This window comes from Ambystoma mexicanum, chromosome 10 (genome assembly GCF_040938575.1).
Source record: "Ambystoma mexicanum isolate Mex_15411 chromosome 10, UKY_AmexF1_1, whole genome shotgun sequence".
Taxonomy (NCBI): Eukaryota; Metazoa; Chordata; class Amphibia; order Caudata; family Ambystomatidae; genus Ambystoma; species Ambystoma mexicanum.
This window is the reverse complement of record NC_090932.1, coordinates 1,381,334,323-1,381,350,494: the sequence shown is the minus strand read 5'-3', so window position 1 is coordinate 1,381,350,494 and position 16,172 is coordinate 1,381,334,323. Positions and strand designations below refer to the sequence as shown.

General features: G+C 47.0%; 1 protein-coding gene across 13 annotated transcripts in view; it reads right to left on the bottom strand.

The window, feature by feature from the left end:
* The window catches only part of GIT2 (GIT ArfGAP 2), a 2,415,297-nt gene that overhangs the window by 1,322,544 nt on the left and 1,076,581 nt on the right, over nt 1–16,172 (bottom strand). For all 13 annotated transcript variants that reach the window (XM_069619395.1, XM_069619396.1, XM_069619398.1 and 10 more), the window contains one exon: nt 1,496–1,593. In XM_069619395.1, the coding sequence (XP_069475496.1) occupies nt 1,496–1,593 (98 nt within the window). The remainder of the gene's footprint in view (nt 1–1,495; nt 1,594–16,172) is intronic.

Here is a 16,172-nt window from a genome sequence, read left to right as displayed (position 1 = left end):
ATCGAGCCGTGTGCTCCATCAAACAACCTTCCGTTTAACTGGGACCCGTTTTTTGGCGGCCAGGGCACATTCGACATCACTGGTTGCATCGGTCTCCAGTCAATGCTCCGGATCTTCATCCAAGAGGAAGTCGGATCACCCGGGCGAGCTGAAAGTGGCACCAGAGGTGACCAAGGAGAAGATCGGACAGGGTACGGCGTGTGCCCTAACCTCGACGGAGAAGGCCAAAGGGGACCAGGCCTCCGAGCCAGCCCCTAAGGAGAAGGCCAAGCAGGATAAGGTGTCTGGGGCGACCACAAAGGCCAAGCAAGACAAGGCTGACCCGACTGTGAAAGTCCAGGTGCACCAGACGAAGGTGGCCCCTTCCATCGAGGTGATGGTGGCGTCCCTTTCGAAAGGGCACAGGGGAGGACCCGCAGAGCGCCCCTCCAAAGGCAAGAGTGTCCCTCCTTGCCAGGAAGGAGTCTTCATTCCAGCCCATTGAGAAGACCCTGAAGAAGAAGATGCCGTCATGTCCCCGAGACCGTCCCCTCTGGACGCAAAGAATGGGTGGTGGGGGGGTGTTGAAGTCCTCCAGGGCACTGATATCTCCTCGGCTGAAGAGGAGGAACTTGTCTACCTACAGACCATCCAGGAGGAGGGTGGCGACGAGAGAAACGTTGGAATCGAGCCCTACGACAAGGGATCCGATGAGGGTGACGACGATGACAGAGATACCATCGAGGAGGGGGACGGAAGGCCTCAGGACGATGAAGGCCTTGGCCCGGCTCCTACGCCCCAGCTGCCGGTCCTGACACCACAGCTGCCACCTAGAGATCTTTCAATGGACATTCTCTCTATCTGAGATACAGAAGAGGATGCCGGCAACGCTGCCGCCCGCTCTCCCAGCGGCGCTGGTGCCTTCCGCTCCGCTGACGACGGGGGAACCTCCATCCAAGAAGATGAAGAGGCACCTGTTGCCCCCTTGCTACCCATTGCCTCCTTTTCCGCTACCCTCCCCAGGTGAGACGGGGTCAGACACAGCAACGACGATGGGCACGGACGATGACAGCGGGATGGGGGACCTCCCGTCGCCTCCGCCCAGATCCTCTCCACCGGACAAGATAGGTTTGTTCCATGCGATGATCTCCAGAGCATCAGAGCTCTTCCAGCTCGTTCCAGAGGAGAAGGAGGGCTTCTTATACCAGCGCCGCAAGGCAAAAAGGAAGACCATCCTTTCAGTCCCCCTCTTGGATGACATTTGGGATGAAGGAATGGCGCTTACGAAGAACCCGTCTACAGCTCCAGCGAAGAGGGACCGATTAGAAAAGCAGTACAGGTTGCTGGACTCCGCGCCTAAGTGCTTGCGGGTACAAAACAGCTATAAAGGCAGAACTGACCATCAGCTACGTAATGGTTCCAAGAACCATTCTTGTTCTTGTTTCTTACAAAATATTAATGCCATTTCAAAACATCAAGTTAACAATTTTAATAAAATCAGAAATTCAAAGCTTACCTGGTTCCTTGTTGAGGAATATTCTGGGTTCACCGGAAGAAAGGGAACAACTGTAGTCTCCGTTACCAATGTGCTGTGATTCTGAGTGGCAAGCCACACTAAAATAGAAAATACATAGCCATCCGTTTTGCAATTATATTTAATCAATTAAAATTCAACAAACTACAAAAAAGGAACAAATTCCAACCTTCCAAAAGACATCATCCCCCGCCCTAAAACACCCCTTTTCCGACATAGTTTACCATTGTTTTTCCACGTTTGCCTTTCATTTTCCTTGCACAGTGTTGCTTTCCAGTCAGTTTTGTATTTGAAATCCCAATACACAGATACAGACACATACAGGTCTTCACTGACGTACACTCATTGTGTATGCCATTGTGTTCTTCAGTATATGTCAGGGTCAGGCAGACTGGTTAAGGAGCCTTAACCATTAGGCACACATTTGTGCCAGTTGCAAAACTCATATGTTAAGTAATTCTAAGACACATGGTTAACCTGAATACATCCCATTAACAATATTTTATCCGAACATAATTTTGTTGGGAAGCATTTATATATTTAAACTAATTAGGGAGAAAACTACAGATGTAATTAAAGTAAGGTGCAAAGCAGCTCTGGGGGATTACAAGTATCTGAATGATTAGGAGTCACATCTTCTCTAAAACTAAAACCATTCTGAAAATGTTGAAGCATAAAAGTGTCTGTGTCTATGATGGGCTACAGTAAACCAACAATGAAAATAAATAATTCATGTCATTCTTCAGTTAGCCCATTATAAAGGCAAATACAGTTGCAAGTTTTTGATTTCTTTGCTTTTGCCAAACTTTATTTGAATAGCCACTTGCCACGTATTCCAAGCTACATTTCTCTCAGGGTATGCAACGCCCTAAGCTTTTAACATACTGTCTAACAAGGTGGATTGGTTACACAGTAACTTACACTGCTTGTCTCCTTGGTTCTTCCCGCTGATGTACGAGGCACTTTGGAAAATCACTCCTAAATTAGTGCCAGGGGTGCAACTATGCAAACATTTCAGGGGTCTAACCCTTCAAATGTTGTGAGAGGGGTTAACTTAAGTAACTTTGGGTGGGTGGGCGAACTTACATTTGTGGGTGCATCTAACTTCTTTACATACTCTAAGGAGACTATTCTAGTGCAGGTTAAATGTTGCAAGCTGTTAACTCTCTCTGTGCCTGAAACACACACTTAAGAACTGCTGTCAGAATGAACAGTCTCCCATGCCCTACCAATCACTCCCCTCACATGCAAGTACTAACACCCCATCACGATTCCAATTGCCTAAAAATGCATGCATACGAATACAGGTGCTAACAATTACATGCTTTAAATGATTAATTGCCTTGCCTTTGTTACCAGTGTAGCGTGGTTGTCTAGACTATGCGCCCCTATTATCACAATATAAAACAAGGCAAAGAGGATTCAGAAAAGCCCACCTTCATAACAAATATCCATTTTATTCTAAAGTGGCGGAAGAAAAGAAGTTAATGATAAGAGCTTTGAAAGCATTAAAAGTCAATAATGTGTTAGACCAGGGGACTAGCTATAAAGAAGCGCCGACAAAAATATCTGAACCGTCTAATTTCGTTCAAGTTAATCCGTGATCAAGACCGAGCAGAAGAAATGTTGAAGTCGATTTATGCATATCACAGTAGAGACACATGGACTATAATCAATGAAGGTTCCCTATCTCAGAAATCAATCAGGAACACTAGTGAAAATTCAGATGCATGGTGTTGAAAAGGATTTCTGAACTCTGACCAGGAGGGGCAGAGGTTCAGAAGCCCAACCTAGTTTCTTGGAACGGGGTAATCTCTGGACAAGCCAGACCAATCAGGGTAGTTATGGCAGGCGGTCAAGACTAAGTCTCAGGAGGGGTGAGGATGACTGAAGGAACTCAATGAGCACACCGAGCAAGGACACTTACACATTACTCCAGACAGGTGTTATATTAAAATATAGACACATTTATTACAAGGCCTTTGTAACATAGACCATAGCAAAGAATCACAGTAACACCAAGTAAACCAATACATCACACTCAATACAATATATACAAGACCAGGGGTGTCTAAAAGGGTGACCTAAACGGGTGACTGCACGAAATATCTCGACAACCTAGATGGGAAGGAAACAGGCAGTGCAGTTAATCTTTAGGCCCAGTTCGACATCAGTTATTCACCTAAGAGGCAGTCCAAGCCCTAAGAAGAGGGGAGCCTTGTGCTCAATATTACATGTAGTGCCAATGGGCAAAACAGGGTCTCTAGCAGCTCGGGAAGGTGGATAAGGTGATGAAAAATAAGTTCCCACTATTCAAGAAGGACCGCCACTTGAAGGCAGAGGCAGTTCGAGAGTTCGGGATGGAGTCGCTATTTCCCAATAGCAGTGGACAGGAGAGGGGCCCCGCAGGGGCCGCTCATGCGTAAAAATTGGCTCTTGCACTAGGGGCCACCAGTTGGGGTATTGATTACTCACTGGTCCCTGATGCAAGGAGACCCAAACTTCGGCAGGTTAGTCCGATTCGGTTGCAGGTTCGAATGCGGCAAAAAGGACGTCTCGGCACGTTTTAGTTCCCGAGATCCAGCAAGGATTCCCAAACAGGACAGTGGTGATTTCTCCACTCCGGGTGGATGTATCGCCCCAGTTTCACTGCAGCAGGCTTCAGGGGCAAGAGGGTCACATATGCAGCGGACTTGCAAAGGACGTTGCCGCAGCAGGGCAACACGGTAACCACGTTTACTCCGGTCCTGGCGCACTTGTCGCACTTCAGACCTGGGAATGCCAAGTGTACGAAATTCGGTGTGAGGGTGCCATGAACACAGAGCTAGCAGTATACCAAGTTTCGAGGGCCTTCTTGAAACAACGGCAGAGTCAGAGCAAAGGTCCTGCATAAGCTGGTCAGCCCACTGGTTGGCCCAGGGACATTTGAGAAAGCTTACTTGCAGGTTTTGGTGAAGGTGCCGAGAATAGTTGGTCCCACTATTCCAATGGGTCGAAGCGTCTTCGCAGACCTTCTATGACGACCAGATGCAGAGGGGTGCCACGGGACGACAGTGGGCTCAGGGTGACAAACCTTCCAGCGGGTCACCAGCAGTTCCTCGACTCAGCTTTGTAGTTGCAGGATACTTGGATCCTAGCCTTTGTTCAGTGAGAACTCAGGAGATCGACGTGGTAGTGGTGTTTCCAGCCTCCTCTTATCCAAAGTTCCCTTCACGCCAAAACGGAGAGGACCCAATGGGGGATCTGCTCACAAACACACACTCCATACGTGGACCAATCACAGACCACGGTGGTCTCAGGCATTCAGGACACTCCAGACTTTCTGGCACCCAGGATGTGTATTGGGGCCAGATATTCCAGCCCACATCCTGGAGGCACACACACAAGGCATGCAGAAGCCCGCAAAAGCATTGTGATTCGCGGTAAAGTGCATGACCAAATAAGGACTGGCCTGGGTCGACTCGACCTGGGGAAGGTGAAGGGGCAAGATGGCCAAAGGACAGGACAAAGAACCTCGTGGCATGGCCATTTTGGAGCCAGACCACCTATTTGTGCCAAACGCGGTTAACGCAGTTAACATGGCAGGAAAGGGTTCAAAATAATGCGAAACGATAGCTGCCACCATTCCTGTCCCTGACAAATCTGCACAGTTCATAAAAAGTCCAGCGAAAGTATCTAGGGCCTTTGGAATTGACTATAGACCCAAGTATGCTGTATGGTAAAATACATTGCACACTTGTTACATGTTGCACAAAAGTTTCAACATGAGGAAAGGACTACGGGAAACAAAGTCTCCCAGTACTGAGTGCCTTAAGGGCATGTCAGTTTCCCCATAAAAAGTGAGCGAAAGCCCAGAGGAGTGCAGCTGAAGGCTGTGCTTCTCTGGCAAAGTCAGTCAATGGTGTTTAAACAGCAGCAAAATGTTTGGGGGTTGACACATGGAGGGAAAATTACATACACGTATGAAATCTTTCCTAACACATGGGTCAAGCTCTACTCTGCTGTATTTAAACTCAGCTGATGCTGACGAAGGAGAAGTGAGAGAAGTCCCCTTGGAAGCTTCAATTTGATAAAGATGAGATCTTGATTGCAATCATAAAATTGAAGAACTCTGGCCCAGATGGTTTGTCTAACATGACCCTAAAAAAGCACAAAGAGCAATGGACGAGCTTCACTGAAAAACTCTGCTGAGATCTCGATGGAGATGACAATTCCAACATCATGGCAATCAGCGGTAGTTGTACCAATCTTTAAAAAAGGAGATTGTACAGACCCAAACAACTTACGTCCGATTGCGCTTCTGGATGTGATTGGCAAGTTATTTGCCTCCTTTATACAGCAAAGATTGTCCAAATGGGCTGAAGATGCTGGCATCTTGGACTGTAGACATACAGGATTCACCAAAGGGGTAGGTGTGAAAGTAAATCTGATGATGCTAAACCTGCTCAAATTGGAAGCCATTAAAAGGAGGAAAAATCTGTTCCTCATATTTGTTGACTTGCGTAAAAAAAAAAAAATTTTAAACTGTTTATTAGTGGTCACAAAGAGATACATAGCAAATTTCCACATCGCACCTCATACAATCAGTAAATATACATTTGTGGTGATTTTATACATACGTGATTACAAAGACTCATCATCATCGGAGATCATGTTACATAGATAGACTCTGAAAGGGCTTCATATATCTTTGGGCCTACATGTCGGAGGTTGTGTCAAGACATATTGTTCTTCTGTTTCATTAACATGTGTTAGTTCACGAAGAAATTGGTTCATGCTGGGTGGACCAGTATTTTGCCATTTTTGTAGGATGCGTTTTTTGGCCACCGCACATGAAATATTAAACATTCTTCTAGCTTTCTCGGAGTGCTTGCCAATGTCCCCAAATAGGTATTTTTGAGGAGTTAAGTCAGGGGGGACCTGTGTTATCTCTTCCAACATCACAATCACATCCTTCCAGAAGCCCGCCACCACCGGAAGCTCCCAGTACATATGCAAGGCTCCTGCCTGCTGCGCATTGCACTTGGGGCAAGCATCAGATGCTTCTAGGGCAAATTTTGCTATTTTAGTCGGTGTGTAATGTAGTCTATTTAATATTTTGAATTGGATTAACTGTAGCCCAGAATTTAGTGACACCTTCTTAGTGAGTGAGCAGTATCTGGCCCATTTCTCTTCTTCGATGGGAATCTGTAAGTCTCTTTCCCATTTCTCTTTAATTTGATTAACTGTGGGGGTATGGGCCTGCACTGCTGAATACAGTCTGGAGATTCCCAGGCCTTCTGTAGCGGTTACCAACTGTACACATGGGTGTGGCAGAGGCTCATCTGGGAATAGCGGCCATTTTTTCTGAAATGCCGATCTCATACAGTAATATTGGAGTGTCCTAAGTGGCCCACCTCCCAGTGACCTCAGCAGTTCCCCCAGGGTCGCAAATTTTCCATTGATGAACATGTCCCCTATTTTCATTTCATTATTAGGGTCCCAGGATTCCTGTATGGTGCTGTCATGTGTAGGGGGTATGCCTGGGAAATTCCATAAGGGTAAGTCTGGGTTATAGGGTGTCTCCAACTTCAGTCTTTTATATATAGCCTCCCATGCCCTGACTGTGCAGCTAACCGGGTTGTATTTGCAAGTGTCCTTGTATTGTGTGTCAAAAATGACTGATTGTATGTTCGTGGGGTGTGTGGTGTATTCCTCTCTCCATGTGTGGGGTGCCTCATTTATAGCATTGTACCAATATTTAGCAAATTGCGTTTGAGCAACATAATAGTAAAGCTCAAAGTCGGGGGCTGCTATACCACCAGAGGAGTATGGTTCCGTCATTTTTTCCCAGCTTATCCTCGCTGTCTTCACATTCCAGAGGAATGCCACCACCATGGATCGGAGTTTAGTGAAAAAGTCCTACCAGGCCATATGGGGATATTGACAAAGAAGTAGAGCAGCTTGGGCAGAATTACCATCTTAAGGACGGCGACCCTGCCATACAACAAAATCGGGAGGCGCCCCCACATCTGAAGCTTTGTATTTATAGTTTGTAGCATGGTTTCGTAATTATCTGAATACAATGTGAGTCTATCCCTAGACACAAGGATCCCCAAATATCTGATGTGCTGTTCCGACCACTTGAGTCCATTTATTATGTCGGGGCATCTGGGGCCGGTGTGAGCGGAAATATTTCCGACTTGGCCCTATTCACAGTATACCCGGAATAAGTTGCAAATTCTTGTATTTCCGCCATGATGGGTGCTATATTTATCTCAGGCTCATGGACATATAATAACGTATCGTCGGCATACAGTGGAATCAGCCGAGTGGACCCTTTCATTTTTATCCCTTTGTCTGCATACCTCAGTCGTACCACAGCTGCCATTGGCTCTATGGTTAATGCGAATAGCAGGGGCGAGAACGGGCATCCCTGTCTTGTGCTCCTGCCCAACAAAAACAGTTCAGAGATGGATCTATTGGTTAACACCCGAGCTCCAGGTTCAGTGTATAGCAGTCTTACGTATCTTATAAAATTGGGACCCACCCCAAATGCCTCTAGTACAGCTAGGAGATAAACCCATGAAACCGAATCAAAGACTTTCTCGGCGTCAAGGGATATGGCCACTGCGCGCGCTTCTCTCCGGGTCTATTTGTGCCATTATGCCAAAAAGCCTGCGGAGGTTTAGGGCCATGGATCTTGTGGGGATGAACCCATTTTGATCGGGATGGACAAGAGTAGGAACTGCCGGTAAAAGTTGATTGGCCATCACCTTTGTAAATATTTTAGCATCAGTATTTATAAGTGACAGGGGCCTGTAGGACGATGCATCTTGTGGTGGTCGCAGAGGCTTGGGGAGCACCGTTATCGCCCCTCTCATAGTTGGGGGTAATATGTTGCACTCAAGGGATTCCTCCCATACAAGCATTAGTATCGGAACAAGTTCTTCACGGAAATCTTTATAAAATTCAGCCCCTATCCCATCTGACCCCGGTGCCTTGCCCGATGAGTGCTTTGATTGCTTCCGCAATTTCCTCGGCAGTTACCGGCTGGTCCATCGCCAAGCAATTTTCATCTAGGAGTTTTGGAAGGGCGAGAGCCGCAAGGTATGTTTTAATATCTGCGTGTGATTTCTTATCCTTATTTGCGTATAGTTCTTTATAAAATGTAACAAATTCCATATTCATCTCCTCCTCCCTCAAGAGTACCTCCCCCTGTGGTGTTTGTATGCTAGTGATCTGGTTAGGTTGTTTATCATGTTTGAGTAAGTTGGACAGTGTCCTACCAGCCTTGTTACCCTCCCTGTATCTGCCTGCCCGCATGGGGTTGCCACATAGCGTACCTCTCTGGTGGCCAGCTTATCAAATTCCTGTAGGTGTGTGTGTATGTCAGCCAATATTTCTTTATCTTGTGTATGGGTGTAGGTTTCCTCTAGTTTGTCTAATTTGCTTTCAATGTCCGTTAGCTCGGCACATACACTCTTCAGCATGCCTACAGACTTAGACAGCAACACTCCCCGGATCCACACCTTGAAGGATTCCCACACTGTGTAGTATCTTTCCACCGTTCCCACATTGTTGGTGAAAAATTCTGCTATCTTGACATGTAGTGCTTCCACCACCCCAGGGTCTCTGAGCATCCCATTCGGCATTCTCCATCTTCTTGCGGGACAACTAGGGAATGATCTGAGAACGTACAGGGCAAAATTTCACACTTCTGCAATGCAGCAGACATGACGGAGGAAACAAACCAATAGTCAATTCTGGATTCAGAGTCATGAACCGAAGAGTAGTATGTGTATCTCCTACTCCCAGGGTGTATTTCCCGCCAGTCATCCACCAGTGAAAGCTGTGGGAGATGTGACCCAGAGTCAGGGCTGTCTTACTCGGAGCTCTAGTAGTTTGATGACCTATCTAGTGCGGGGCTTAGCGCCGCATTGAAGTCTGAACCCCAGATCACATTGGACACACCATACGAAGCGATCATCTGGTATACATTCATATAGAAAGTAGGGTCGTCTATATTGGGCCCGTATGTATTAACCAGCAACAATTGTTGGCCAGCGACCTTTCCCCATACAAGTATCTGCCCAGTTGATCCGCCTTGTGGCCCTCCAGCCCAAATCCCAAGCTTGGACGAATAAGAGTAATAACCCCTCTAGACTGGGAAGAGTAGTCAGTGTGGAATCATAGATTCCCCATTTGGGCATTATATGCATGTAGCTGACTCCCATTTTGTGCGTTTCTTGCAACATCAGGACATGTGGGCCATGTCTGGCAATGTAATTACCAATTTTGCTGACTTTCATCTGATTATTTAGTCCCCTTACATTCCACGTAAGCAATTTTATCCTCAACCCGTCACCAGTGCATTATGGGGAGATATTTTGAGATTGTCTCGACCATCAGGGTTATGACTTTGGTGCGACCCGGTTAGTGCAAGCCTCAGTGCAACCACGATTTTAACATTCAACAAACAGTTGACCTCCGTCAAACTACCATCTTGATCAAATGCCTTCCATTGGCCACAACCCCCACCTTAACCCATAATAAGTTTCTTCCCAAACAGCAACAACCAATTCCATTCCCCCATCCCTCCCGCCCACCCTCATCATCACCCCCAACTTGACGATGTTCCCATCTGAACACATGGAATATTCCAGGGGTAGCCATGTTGCTTCACATGGTCGCCGACTAGGGTCCAGCTCCACTTGACCACATTACGTGGTCCGCCTTAACCATTAAACAGTCGAGGCCGCAGCCCCTAGGATATAGTAACTTAGCATGTACTCGTTGACCCGGTGACTCTTAATCCGCCGGTCAAGGCCTGTTGTTCTGTACTGGTCTGCCCCCTCTGTGAGGCAGGGGTATGGAGGTTTCAAAATATTGTATGGCTTCAGCCGGGGATTTGAAAAAATGCGCCCTTCCTGCATGTTGAATCCTCATTTTGGCTGGGAACATCAGGGCCGGGAACATCAGGGTGTATGGGACTTGGCGTTCTTTCAAGAGTCTTTTGACAGACTCGTAGGATCTTCTGCTCACTTGAACCCTGGCGGAAAAATCTGGGTAAATGTCCAGCCTCCCGTGCCAGTCGTAGGATTGCGTCCCTGTAGTTAAGGAGACTAGCAATTATTGTCCGTGGCGGTGCGTCTGGTTTAAGTGCTGGCACCAGTGCGCGGTGCGCTCTTTCAACTAGGAAGTGTTAGGAGAATGCCTCCGGCCCAAACAAAGATTTGAGTAACATTTCAAGTTGCTTTTCCATCTGTCCTTTTCCAAAGGATTCTGCCACGCCCACTACTTAGATGTTATTTCTCCTTGATCTCGATTCGAGATCGTTACAATTATTCTGCACTTTAGACACGGTATCTTTAAGTTGGATGATGTTGCGACCTTGGTGCGCAATGGTGTCTTCATTGGTGCTTATTCTGCTTTCAATTTCTGTGACACGTGTGCTCTCTTTGTCAATTCTGGCCTTGAGGGAGCCAATAGCGGTTACTATATCATCCAACTTCATGTTCACTGCACAAAATCCGTTCTGCACTATTGTTGTCAGCCTGTCTTCCTGGTCTCCAATTTCTGGGCCCAGGGTCTCATTATTGCTAGTGTGGCCGTCTATGGCAGGATTTTGATTTTGGCTGCCAGTAAAAGCATCCATTGGGCCTTTCTTCCTGTTGCCAGGAGTCTTGGCTCCCTTGCCCGATTTGTGTGGTTCGCCCATAGAGTTGTCGTGATATTTGCTGTTATATTTCCTCAATGGCCCGTTATTGGGCTTGTCACACTTCCGCGTGGTTACAGTTCTGTTCTTTATATAATGTTACTGTAAGGGGTCGGGACAAGGCTCTGAGGTTGAGAGCGATATTTCCGAGCAATCACAGGTTATGGTCTGCCGGTGCCCGTGCACCACAAGTGGCCTGTGTCCTCCATTGTATTCTATTGTTGGTTTGTGAAATTTGTGGAAGTATGTGGCGTATTGACCCAACAAATGTCTTTGGCCAACAATATTTGCCAGATAGTTTTATACAGGATCTCTACCTCTCGGGGCAGTATGTACTCATATGTAATGGCACAGTTAGGGGACCATCACCAGCGCGCCATCCGAAAATCCCCCTGTGCTGTCGTGTTTTTTCATGCGTGGTGCAATCCGTGTGCGCATAAGGGGTTGCACCCTGAGATCAGGGTGTTTACTGTGGTCTTCCGGGGGCTGCGCGCAGGAGGGCCCCCTGGGTACCATACAACCAGTTTTTGGGCTCTTCAGCATCAGCCGTTTATCCCAAGCGGTATGGGGCCAAGCACCCGCAGGCAACGTGCATCTAGTAGGGCGCGCCGCGCCTGTGTTATACTCCGAAAGCCAGCGGCCGCCCCAGCAGAGCCCCTCAATGGCAAGGGCCCGCCGGCACGTGCCGATCGATCGTGTCTGCCTGACACCGCTATCCCCACACCGCCTCTCCGTCCCTCTTAGGGCGTATGCTGTGTCCTCCCCAGGCCTCTGCTTACCGCAGCTCCACAGTGCAGCTTTCCGCTCTTCGTCGCAGAGGACAGCAGAATCAGGGGTCGGTCTTGGGGCCCAGTGGCGGGAGAGCGCTGCAGCCCGGGCCGTTCCCAGCGGTCCGAGAGCCCACCTCCGCTCACCCCTTCTGAACTCACGCTCCCGCGTCGTAACAAGGATTCAGGCAGGGTGCATGCTCCAGGAACAGGCTCCTCCCACTTGCAGCCCTCCAACTGTCCGCATCCACGGGTCATGGGTGATTATGTCCGGTTCCCTCTGCCGGATCGCTTCAGGTGTGTGGGCCGGCTAGTTTTCATCCAGCTACAACTCTGGCATTTCTGTCAGTTTCTTGTCCGGATTTTCACTGAGTACCCACGGGTACATGGGCTGTCCGTACCGTTGTTTCCAGCTTGTTAGGCGACTCTGGAAAGGATAACGTAGCGCAGGATTTAACAGTTGAGCGGGAGCTCTGAGATCAGACGGCCATTTCTACAGTGCGCAACAGCGCCCCTTCCGACTTGCGTCAAGTTTTTGATAGCGTGAACAGAGCCACCCTATGGAAAAAACTTGAGAACTGGAATTGTCTGTTAGAACTTCTCCAACCAATCAGATCGCTGTATTCTAACACATCTATAAGAATTAGGCTAAATGCAGAAAGTGATCTCACTAGTAAAATTCCAACTGAAAAAGGAGTCAAATGGGGCTGACAGCTTGCTGCCCTATTATTTAAGCTACATATGGCAGACCTACCAACAGCCTTCTCAAAGTGTAACTGCTTTCCTCCAGTGACTACTGAATAACTTGGTGGTGAACCTGAGAAGCAACAACGAAGTTGAATGCCAGTAAGTCAAAAATTATGGCATTTGGCATAAATCTTGGGAAAAGAGGATATCCCTTTACATGGCATGCAGCTGATTAACAACTGGGAAAAAATCGATTCTATTCGATATTTGGGCGTAATGTTCAATAAAACCATTAGAGAACAGGAATGGACTCATGATCTGAAATACAGAATGAACAACTTGATGCTTCAAGGTATGAAACTACATGCTGATTTTCGGGAAATTCACAATTAAACCCGTCCTAATGGTCCATCGTCAAAAGGTGGTAGCTACCATCACGTTTGGAAGCGAAGCAAGTTTGAATATCAGTTGGGTAATGTGGGATGTTTTGGAAGGCCAATTTTGGCGTAAAGTTCTGCGATTACCATGATGTGTGCCAACTGCGGCCATTCGTTATGAATTTGGGCTGCAGTCTATGTTTGCAACTGTCTTGTTGAAATCGACAGCAATGATGAGAAAAATGTCTCTAAAGATGTCAGTTCTTTCATATAAGATCTTCAGTGCCATAGCAGAGAGGCCATTTTATGGATTGCTGAAGGAATGGATCAAAAAGATACATGTCCAACTAACACATGCCAACATTGACAAGAAAACATTATTAAATAACCCCTTATGCTGCAAAGAAAAAACAGTCATATTACGATTGCATAGCAACTCAGAATGGAAGACTGAAATATACCACTACATTAGATCTGGTTAGTGAGGCGAGGGGAGTGAATGGGATGGTAAAATACTTGGAGGTTTCCATAAAGATATCACCCAGATCAATTTCTGCGGCTGCGTCTAAATCTTTATCCTACAAAGGAGATACTATACACAAGACATTAAGCAGAGACTCAAAACAACCACTGTCGAATCTGTGCAAGTGCAGTCATTGAATGTTTAATGTTGAGACCCCAAAGAAGTCTGTTTTCGAGGAAATATGCACCCAGAAATGATGATTTGGAAATATGGTGGCTGGAAATTGTCTGGACAAAAATTCACGTTAGTCTGTGCAGTAATACAATATCTTGAAGTGAAGGGATGAAGAAGTGGTCCTTCATGTCTGAGCTGGAATCTTTTTGCCATTGCTATCACAAAGGAGGAGCCTGAGAGCAGTGAACTGTGCAGACTGCATATAATCTTCTTTCCAGCGCGGAGTGAAGTGGTGAAGAAGTGGTCCTTCGTGGTGAATCTGGGATGGGAGGGACGGAAGAATTTATAACAACATTTGTACGTCCCCGGACCCCAGAGACAGCTGACATGCCGCGATCATAGGCAGTAAGGGTAAACTGCATTATAGTCACATAAACGGTGTGAGTTACGGGAGACTGTTGGGGGCCGCCCCCTTTTTTTTAAACTTTAATTTCTACTAGCATTTTCATAGTAAACAGAAAACATATAACAATGTTCCCCAACTAACCCCCCCACAGACCCCTCCCCAACTCCGGGTCTGAGAGTAGATCAGTATCCCAGCCTTTGCTCTGCAGATCGATAACAGCCCCCATCTGTCCAGCGAGTCCTTATGTTGCAAAATAACTCAAATAGATAAACCCCCTCATAAGTCCGGGTCACAAGTTGTGTCCACTACTATACCCAAGAGTCTCATGCTCCGCGGGCATCATCGCTGCCTTGGGCCATCCAACAGATATTCCAGCAAGGCTACCCAGTCAGCTCTAAACCTGTGGTGCTGTCCCTGAATAGAGTATGTAAGCCATTCAAGAGCTAATAAATTCTAAAGCTTAGCCACCCATTCATGATCATAAGGAGGGTCCTTTGATTTCCACCTGCGGGCCAATACCATTGCTGCAGCCATCATCATTATTGCATAGAGTTTACGGCCCGCCTTGCTCTTAATTGCCGTTAACGACCCCCCCCAACCCCAACATCGCCAATCCTGTGTTACTCCCAAGGTCCAGGCCCAATACCAGAATCATCGCCTCCCGGATCCCCGCCCAGTACTTCTCTATGGCCGGGCACTCCCACCAAATATGCTTCCAAGTGCCCTCTGCCCCACAATCTCTCCAACAAAGGGGAGAGGCCGAGGGTACATTTTATGGAGTATAGAAGGAGTTAAGTGCCATTGGGTAATGAGCTTCAGCAACATCTCCCTTAATTAAAGAGATCTGGTCGGCCTGGGTATCTGTCACTACAACCAACCCCACTCCTAGTCCTCTAGGACGGCTCCGGTAGCGGACTCCCACGTCTTCATATAAGTACGCACTGGTGGATACTCACTTGCCTTCATAAGCCTATAAGAATCTGAGATCAGGTGCTTATCTCCAAATTCTCTACTAAGAAACTTTTCAAAGGATGTATCAGGTTTGTCAGTTATTAAATCAAGCTGGTCGGTAATATCTTCTTCTTCACTCAGAAATCGGAGTTCACCTTCTCCCCCTTCCTCCTCACCTGAGGTAGTAGAAGAATAATCAAATTTCTTCCTTCGAGGTCGCCGAGCTTCTGCCTTATTTTTTTGTGCAGATAAGGTCTGCCTCGGAAGGAAGCCACCGTGATTCCCACCCAAGGAATCTCAGGAGACCTCTCTCCGCAACAGCCGGAGCGTTGTAGGGGAAAAAGCCTCAGGCACAAAAAAAACCCATGTCTTCTCGAGTCCAACGGCACAAATAAGCCAGGGTACGGTAATGAATGTCTCGGGTGGACTGCAAGCTGTGTAAACAGCATGGACAAAAATAAAGGGTAATCACAACAGAGGATCCAGAGGGATACTTAAAAGAAGTATATAAAAGAATGGATGAATAGACGGAACAGAACTGGAATGCTCAAAGAAAATACAGAAGGGAATAAGCAAGAACTCAAGAAACAAAAAGAAAACAGAGAAAAAAAAAAGGCTGGAAGAGCATGAGAGTAATGCAGTCAAACTGCAAGGGGGTAACACTGCAAGAAAGCAGAGAATGAGGACACAAACTGTAAGCGATAGCGTGGGCGGATGTTAGGGAGAATTCTATGTTTAGGCTGAATTTCCTAACCTAGTGAGTCCCCCAGCAGCTTTGCTGGATTTTTGTGGTTTATTTTTTTCTCCTGCCAAGAGTGAGACTCTTGTTACCCTCACTCTTGGGCATGATTTGAGTGTGTTTCTTTGAATCTAGATGTGTTTAATGGGCTATTGGGTCTTTTACCCCATAGGGCTTCATGTGTTTTTGTGATGTGTGTTACACAGCACCCTCAGTGCAGTAACACAGGGGTGGCATAGTGACCCCCCAGTATAGACTCCATACCCTGGGACGGACTACTGTCTCCCAGGGCATGTAAAGTCACCATTGACTTTACTAGTCTTAAATTCTGAACAGAACCATTACAAACCATCATATTGTGGAAGTACTGGCGGGGGCAATTCAATTGCCCCGGGGTC